This window comes from Carassius gibelio, chromosome A1 (genome assembly GCF_023724105.1).
Source record: "Carassius gibelio isolate Cgi1373 ecotype wild population from Czech Republic chromosome A1, carGib1.2-hapl.c, whole genome shotgun sequence".
Taxonomy (NCBI): Eukaryota; Metazoa; Chordata; class Actinopteri; order Cypriniformes; family Cyprinidae; genus Carassius; species Carassius gibelio.
This window is the reverse complement of record NC_068371.1, coordinates 27,240,291-27,249,479: the sequence shown is the minus strand read 5'-3', so window position 1 is coordinate 27,249,479 and position 9,189 is coordinate 27,240,291. Positions and strand designations below refer to the sequence as shown.

At 34.1% G+C, this 9,189-nt stretch overlaps 1 protein-coding gene across 1 annotated transcript; it reads right to left on the bottom strand.

The window, feature by feature from the left end:
• Positions 1-1,325: 1,325 nt before the first annotated feature.
• LOC128016628 (uncharacterized) lies at positions 1,326-8,867 on the bottom strand. Its single transcript, XM_052601678.1, has 7 exons — positions 8,768-8,867; positions 8,229-8,282; positions 7,597-7,794; positions 7,312-7,485; positions 6,893-6,970; positions 1,793-1,843; positions 1,326-1,616 (listed from the first exon to the last, which is right to left on the bottom strand). The coding sequence occupies exons 1-7, from the start codon at positions 8,858-8,860 to the stop codon at positions 1,326-1,328; spliced, it is 939 nt and encodes a 312-aa protein (XP_052457638.1). The 5' UTR covers positions 8,861-8,867.
• Positions 8,868-9,189: the final 322 nt, after the last annotated feature.

Sequence of the window (9,189 nt, the reverse complement as noted above, 5' to 3'; positions counted from 1 at the left end):
AGTTGTGCAAGAGTTTTTGTTTGTTCCCTGCATTTCGAAGATGCTTGTTTTACAAACAAGGCCCAGTTTGACGATGGATTTGCACATCGTTTTTTTCTTAAGGATGATGCAATCCCAACGATAAAGGGTCACGATCGTGTGTTGGAACCACAGGCGGTGAGTAAAACTGCTTAAAATGTCTCTGCCTCCTTGTTAGTGCGTCCCCTCCCATGCCGAGACCCGGGTTCGAGCCCCGCTCGGAGCGAGTTGTTGCTGCTGCTGCTCTCGTTCAGTTTCAGCCTTGGGATCTGGTTCTGGATTATAAATAAACGGCTGAATCTGACTGTTAGCCATGGTTTGTTTTGGATGTTTTTTTTCCTCAAGGTAATGTCACAGCTTCCAAACACTCTCAACGCAAAAGCCTACTCGCGCTCGTTATTCTTTAGCTCGGCCCACACGTCACGCCTCCAGCGGCTCGTGTTTTTCCGAAAAAAATCGGCACAGACTATTTTTCTCTTATAAATATAATAAAACTAAGAGATATGAAGGATGCAGTACTACTCTATAGGTACTCAAGATTAACAGGATATTGAGTGAAAACGAGCATTTCACCCCTCCCCCCCCACCCCCCCCCCCCCCCTTAAAAACTTCCATTTAGTAAAAACACATTGCTACAGAGGATTAGCTAATCTTGATAATATAAATATGTACTTTTTAATTCAGAAAAAGTGCATAGGTCTATATTTTAATTGTTAAAAATGTCTGCCTTGTCACATATAATAAGCTGATCCATGTTAGCTCACTCCTGCTATGTGATAGACCTACACTTTAAAATTTCAAAATGTTTAAGCTACATTATTGCTTTTAAAAACCAGTAAGTTCCAGAAATGTCAAAGCCTCCATTAGAATGTTCTAATGTTTCTGAACAAGCAACCAGTTACTGGAATGACAAGCATTCTTTATAACAGTTCAAAAAACAGGAATTTAAGAAATTATATTTCAGACACTTCTGCCCAGTCACATTGTCTGTTTTTGCTCCATCAGTGAAAACAGCTCTAAACCCATATAAGACCTGTTGTACACACAGTAGTAGTGTTCTTGAATGATTCAGTGGTTTTAAACTGATCTGTTTTGTAAATGATTCAATGATTCAAAGTCTATCAGAGACCCAGAGGTTCTGGTAATGCAGCTCAAAGCAGATTAGAAGACTAGTATTTAATTTTAAACTTTTGTTATCTTGTATAATAACACTCAGTATAATAACACAACAAAAAAGTTTATTTGTTTTAAGATATAACAAGGGTATCAAGTCAATCAGACACATGCAGTTTTACTACTACTACTACTTATCGCCCACCAGGGGCAGGAGCAGGAGCTGGAGCAGGAGCAGGAGCTGGGGCAGGTGCAGGGGCTGGCGCAGGAGCTGGTGCAGGGGCCGGAGCCGGGGCCGGGGCCGGGGCAGGAGCAGGACTGGATGCCAACTGTGCTAAGATGAATGGCAAGAGGCTGAGGAAAGCATTGTTGTTTGGAGGCAGAGGCTGAGGCAGAGGCTGAGGCTGAGGCTGGTAAGTTGGAAAGTACGGATAGGGATAGGGACGCTGAAATGGGTATGGATTGAAGAAGCCTCCAGGTTGTCTCTGTAGAAATATCAGTAGAAAAACATATAAAATTTCTATTGAAAAGAGTCTATATAAAACAGATTTCAAAATGACGACAAACATGTATGACATATTCAGAATGTAGCCTAAAACATGATCAGTTCATCGATTCAAGGATTTTATGCAATTGCAAAAGTTTTTGATTTCCAACTGACCTCTGAGGAACTGCTTGACGAGCGCTTCTCTCGACGTTCTCCATCCTCTGCCTACAAAGGAAAATAAATGCTGCATCTTCATCACCATCATCACTTCATTTGCATTGTTATAAATTATGTTACAGAACAAGGTGATGGTAAAACATAACATGCGCATGTAATAAAAAGGGAAAGAAACTCACTAGCACGGCACAGCAGAGTCCAAAGACACAAGCAACGATCAGGAAAGATTTCATGGTTCTCAGGAAGAGCAGCTCTGATCTAATAGAGAAAGTGTGTAAGTTGCGTTGGAGAAAAATGTCTTCTAAATGACCAAATATAAATGTAAATGCTCTTAAGTTAGTCTACCTTTGCTTCTTACCTTTATGCCAAATATATGGGAGACTTGTCTGTGTGACATCAATACAGCAGTGATAAATGTTTATATATACATTTTTGACATGCAACTGGCCAATCAGCAGAAGTATGACATGTTGAAAAAAAAGAATGTAATGCTTAGTATTTAGCAAGGTGGGCTTTACTCAAAAATTGGGAAATAGGGAAATGAGTCACATGGTTGCCTCTCTTATGGTATATTAATTGTAAACATACTGAGTTTATGCAACACATAAACAAAACAAAACAAAAAATCAAGGCACACCTTAGGGCTGGATGTTACTGCAATTCTTCGAAAATAAATTATAACTTTCCTTATATCTGTGTCATTCTAGATATCATCAAAAATATATAGAATGTCAAAAAATTGGAATACTTAAAAGTAAAATAACTGATACATATTTATAGTTTATTTAGTTAATTAATTTATAGTATTGTGCATTGAGTTATGGTTTAAGCAGGTGGATTTAAGGGAAGTGAGTTTAGTAATCAAAGCATTAAAAAAATGAAATTATAGAATTAGTTATTTATTTGTGTTAAGTTGTATTAACTATTGATTTCTTCAATTGTTAATTTCAGCATGAGCTTTGCTAATACAGTGTGTGTCGTATAATGAGCCTCAATTCAAAATCTCTTCTTGTCATCAATAACAAAAAATAATTGTCCACTTGTACCAGATTATTTCAGTCATTATCAATCAACTAAGTCATGATAAATGAAATATCATTTTACCAGAGCATCTCCGGTTATCTAAGTTTGCTAACATTTGAAACCAAACTTAATATTTGACATGCAGGGTTTGTATAGACACTGTTTCACTCATTTAATTTGACTTCTAATTTGATTTTAATTTGATTAATAATTTTTTCTTATATATATCCTTAATTCTTATTTCTTAGGTTACACATTTGTTTGTTAATTTGTTACTTACTTTTTATAAGTACACATCTATTGTACTTTTCTCTTTTTACGATTTGTATTGCATTATTTCTATGGGTGCTATAAAGTCTGGCATGTGAAATGTACTGGTCATGTTTTTATTCATAAATTAAAACTTCGTACATCCAAAATATGGAATCACACACAGTAAAATGATAAAAGCAAAACGGTAACAAACTGCCGAAATAAACTGAAAACAGCAACAAATGGATCTATGGACAATTTATTTAACTCAGATGAATTATACTTGTGTAGTAACTATTCTAATGTTGATGACCTCATTGCTGCCTGCTGTTGCTAAATTCACTTGGTGAATCCTAAAACACCAGGTGAGCTTGAGGCAACAAATTAGTTTAGCAATTAGTACAATCCCTCCTATTCCTTTGTGGCTTTCTTTAATCGGTCTGACTGATATTGCAATACAGAAAGAATCATAAGAAAGTCAACATTCAGCTCTTTGTAGCAAGAATTGTGTAAAAGTTGTGAAATAATATGCTTGAATGAACTACAACATATTGTTATGTTTTAACAACCTCTATATAAGTATTTTTAGTCGTAACTAACAATTTCTCAGACTGAACTCTCGGCAGAACTCCAATCAGACCCAGATAAGAGAAAATTTTGGGCTTCCAGTTTTTTGTATGTTTTCTTTTTTTTTTTTTTTTTTTACATTCACTTTATGTATAACTCTAAAATGAAGGTAGTTTTAAATCAAAATATTTCAATTGACACTCACTACAGCCAGATTCAGTCGGCCCATTGTATCCAGATGGATCTGAGCAACATGCACAAGATCCATATAATGGTTCTGGATCCAGTGTTCCCTGGTCATAATGGAGAAAACTGAGTGGGTAACTTTTTGCACTTTTTACAATCTTTGCAATCATTATGTAGTACAATAAACATTCATTTTATCTTCTTTATCTTCTAAGGTGATGAGTCTGAGTTAACTAAACAAGGGTTCACTTTAAACCAAGGTCCACAGAGGAACAAAGTAAGTTTAGACTGCAGATGTAATGCCTTAAGACTTCAGTTCCTTGAGTTCCTTTAGTTTACAGAGTCTTTTAGACATAAAAACAATGTGCTATTGCCCTCATCCTGGGATAAACAAAATTACATATTATTATTGATGTGAGAAAATTGAACATTTGCTGAGATGTGAGAATTAATTATTAATGTTGCATTAATAATGTTGCAACCCAAGCTCTAGATGGAGGTAGAGAGAATCAAATGAATCCAGTCTTTGGAAAACCCAAGTCCCAACATGATGGTAAGTTTTACATGCACTTTTCACAAATTCATTCATGGAATAAACAAGGTTTTATGTTAAGTTGTTATTGATTGTGTATAGATTTATGAGTTAATTCTGCTTAATGTTGAAAACAGGCAGTTCATACCAGTCTTCAAGGTAAGATATTGACAATTCAGCTAAAACTATATGGCCTGGTTTCACAGACAGGGTTTAAACCAGTATTATGCCATAGCTCAATAAAGACATTTAGGAACATCTCAAGACAAAATGTATTTATTAAAAAAACGTATATTTAAGGATATGTCAGTGCAAGTGTTGCAGTTAAAACAGCCCAGACATGCAGTTTTGTCTGAGACTAGGCTTAAGCCTTGTCTATGAAACCAGAGGGAAATGTCATGAACGAAATACATCTGAAGTCTCTAATCTGTTAAATATTTGTATTCACTTAGATCAACATAGGCTGACAATGTCACTTTGCAGGTGAGTGAAACTTATGGTGCTGTTGTTTTGTACCCTGAAGTAGAAGTCATCTTTAATATTTTGAGATGAGTAAATCAAAAAGCAAAAAATAAATAAATATTAATACGTCCTCCCTTTAACAGAATGTTAGTGCTTTCCATCTAAAGGAGGTAATGTCACTAAATTAGGGAAATAGACGTTAATGAACCCAACACACTGTATTTAAAGATATGAAAATGCAATAAAACAGAATATAAAATCTGAATACATTTTGGCTTTTGTTTCTAGGGAGAGAATGTCTTCCTCTTGCCAAAAGGAAGTGAACGAAACAGTCCAAGTAAAGATAATACTGTGACATTCATTTTCCATTTGCAAAAGTGTTTGCATTGAAAAGATAATTGGATATATAATATAAACAAACAAACAGTTATAAGAAAGTAAATGTTAAAGTTTTATGATATACACAGAAAATATGTTCTTTACATCCCGGGGCAAAGAACAGATGCAGCCACCAAAAATTGTAATAAAGTCTTAGATTTTTTTAGATATGGTAAGGTTTCATGTTGTATGATCAATGTATTCCATTTGTGACTTATTAATTGTTAATTATTTACAGGGTGGAGTGAATAGACCTCAGGAACTGGAGGTAAAGTTATTGTTTATATATAGGATATATATATAGAGAGAGAAATAGAAATAGAAAGATATAAAATGATAACATATATTAAAGAAAGATAACATTAAAATAACATTTCAATTGCATTTACCAGATCCATCTCTGTAAATATAGTTTCCATATCTAACAGCCTTATGTGAAGCTCATATACAATCCAACTGCATCGGTAAGTCATATCACCTTCATCTGTAGTCTATAAATGACCCATCTGGGTATGAATGCCCAGATTAAATATTAAATCAAATAAAACCAGTCTGTTGTATATTTGTTCTTAACAGAAAATGATCTCGTTTGAGTATGGCATTACACAGCTTGTGAGTAATCAGGACCATGTACTAATATCACATCAGTTACATTATACAGATATCTGCCAGTACCTAGAATCATTTTTCACCACCAATAGCATTCTCTTTCTTGTTTTTTGATTTATCTTGATCTTTTGAATGTCCTGGAATTCTTTGCAGCTACGTGCATTCATGAAGGTCAGTATTTTTGTTCCTAAGTTATGAAAGACAACTGGTTTTAAAAATTTTAGATGATCTTATTTCTATTTATTTATTTATTTAAATAAAATACTCTGATTCACCAGGCAGAGTCTGAAATGGATCGTGGGACAAACTAGGAAAGAACCACATTCAAAAACCACATTGGTAAAACAGATTGCAGAACATGCAATAAAGAAAATCAATTTGATCAAAAACATTTGCCTTTAAATAAATTCTTCTTTTTTTTCTACAGACAAACATCCAACTAATATATATCTCAGCATAGAATTTCAATGTGTAATCTAGGGTTTGGGTTTTTTGTTTGTTTGTTTGGCTAATAAATCCCTCTTTATAGTTGTTCACTGTATTTTTTATTTTTTTATTTATTTTATTATTATCTTATTTTTTTGCTTTAATCATTACTCTTGAGAATCTGCTCATTAAAACTATTTTGATAATTTTGTCACTGAAGTGGGTGATTTATTCTTAATTGTTAATACTAGAAAGCACAGCTCCTAATCAAGTTTCAGTAGAAGTACAAAATAGAATTTTCAACATAAAAAAAAAAAAAACAATAGGCAAAATAAATTGTTCATCTTTTATTTATTTGGTAACACAAGGATATGTCTCCTGTGAGGGGTCTCCATGATGGGATATCTGGAAAACCAATGACAAATTTACATGCCGATAATTTAACAATGATATTTTCAAATAATATACAAATTTGAATACCTTTTTAATAATGAAATCTTCTGAGCCTATGGCTCAAACAATGGGAACCCAGGATGCCCCTGTCAGAGACAGGACTGGTTAACAAACTGTCTATAAATTCTACAGTAATTATTCTGCCCAGCAATATTTTGTCAGGTTTGGATATTAACAACATCTTAACAAAAGATTGCTTCTGAAAACACCTCTCCAGTTCCCGGACCGGGCCGATCACCACGGTAATCAGGAGCAGACGTTACCTTCGGGTCGGACTTTCCCCTGTTCTGAAAAATATGAAACATTCTCTTTCAGATGTCTAAGAAAACACAAACACAGGCCCCTTAAGACTACATCAGATTAATGTGATTTGTGTAATTACATTTAATAATTTAATATTAAAAATGTATGTATTCAGTATATTACATATATTTAATATTTTTGAGATGCATTTTCATTTCATCGTTTTCTTCATGGAGGTAATACACTTTTAATGTAATATTTTTTCTTTGTAAAAATAACATTTTTGCCTAGTCAATCAATTGAAAGGAGAAGAAAATTTGAGGAAAAAAAGGTTTAACAATACCTGGATTGGTTGTATTGGTTGCATTGGTTGCATTGGTTGCGCTGGTTGCATTGGTTGCATTGGCTGCATTGGTTGCATTGGTTGCATTGGTTGCATTGGCTGCATTGGTTGCATGGTGTCCTGGCCTTGAATACTTGGGCCAGTGTTCTGATTAGGTATCAGCCTTACAGGAGTGTTCCTCTGAGGAAATAGATTATTCAGGAAGAATGGAAATCCCTAAAAACAAACATGAATTTTGTTACTCTCCAGACAAAATTTGTGAGAATAATTCCAAAAAACTTGAGTTTTTGGACTATTGAGTTCATGATGTTCCCTGTATGTTTGTACCGGGGGAAGGTTCTGTGTTGGTATCCCATAGTTGGGACCGATGCCAGGTATAGGCTGCTCCTGCAGCAATGGGGGCAGCTGTGCTGGGTTCAGCTGGTTTATTTGAGGGGGCAGGAAGGGTCCCTGCATCGCAGGGTTGAAGTTCAGCACCTGTGGGGGCTGCTGTTGAAACAGGAAGGGAGGGAAAAACGCAGTACCCTAAAGAGAAAGAAAGCAAAGATTTAAATGAGCCCCTTATAATATGAGCACCATACCAACACAATACCATATTAAGATAACCTCGTCCCCTTGGAATTATAAGGTTCTATCTGCATTCCAAGTAGTGTTGAGAAATTGAGCTTCAAAGTTTTTGCATTCTATTCGACTGTGAAGATATAACCTTATTGTTTTTTAAATAAAATAAAAAAAAATATATCACATAATGTAAATAAGTTCACAGAAGTCACAGAATAACAATATGGTAATAACTAAATTTTGACAAAAATGTCAGATAGAACCTTATAATTCCAAGGGGACGACCTTGTTTCAGGTTAAGAAATTTCTCTGTCATTACGTTATAGCAGATTTTACTCTCAAATGCTCACAATATCTTCCTATTCGTTTTTTTTGTACATGACTGGATGCTGAATTACCTGTCCTGGACCCAAACCCACACCTGCCAGAGTGAGTCCATTGAGACGCAACACCTGCAAAGAAGGAAAAAGAGACATGAGAATAACAGAAAACAAAAAATGTACACTACCATTCAAAAGTTTGGGATTAATAATTTAATACATGTTTTTATACATCATATTTTCTGACAGTTAATACATTTACAAGTATGCAATATAAACTTTCTATTAATCAATGAATCCCCCAAAAAAGTCAGCACATCAGCATAATAGAATGATTTCTGAAGTAACATGTGACACTGAAGACGGCAGTAATGATACCCCAAAAAAAATTAAGCTTTGCTACAGCCTTAAACTATATTTTGAAATATTAAAATAGAAATGCATTATTTTAATTTGTAATAATATTTTGCAGCATTACTGCTTTTAATCAAATAAATTCTGTCTTGGTGAGCAATAGAAACGTTTACAACATCTTATTGACCCTAAACTTTTAAATGGTAGAATTTATTACATAATATCCACTATAAAATTCATGACAGAATGCATAAGAAACATACCTCATTACTGTTACTTGCAATTATTCCGAATTGTGGCTGGAAGATCTGAGAAACACAAACAGATTTGTTACTATAGATTGAAGATGAAAACATGAATTTATCAATGGACACTTACAGGAGCACAAGTGCAAATGTTGAGAAGACCAGCCATGGACAAGATGGCCTTAATCTTCATCTTGGTAATCTGTGAATAAAAAAAATTAATATATATATGAAAATAAACATATACTAAAGTCTAAAAACATAGAGAGACAGTCATTAGAAATTAAATATGTAGATATTTTTTTGAAAGACTCCTTACTGGTGCTGTATATATATATATATATATATATATTTCAATAAATGCAATAAATCAATAACAGTCTATAAATGCATAATATTAGAGAAAATAAAAGTACATTCAAGGCAGAGCAGAAGTGCAA

Excerpts from the sequence above, each read along its gene's own strand:
- LOC128016628 (XM_052601678.1), bottom strand. The coding sequence starts at position 8,860 with ATGTTTTCATCTTCAATCTATAGTAACAAATCTGTTTGTGTTTCTCAG. Across the intron at positions 8,283-8,767 it reads TTGCAAGTAACAGTAATGAG|GTGTTGCGTCTCAATGGACT; the intron begins GTATGTTTCTTA and ends CCTTCTTTGCAG. Across the intron at positions 7,486-7,596 it reads CAACACAGAACCTTCCCCCG|GGATTTCCATTCTTCCTGAA; the intron begins GTACAAACATAC and ends GTTTGTTTTTAG.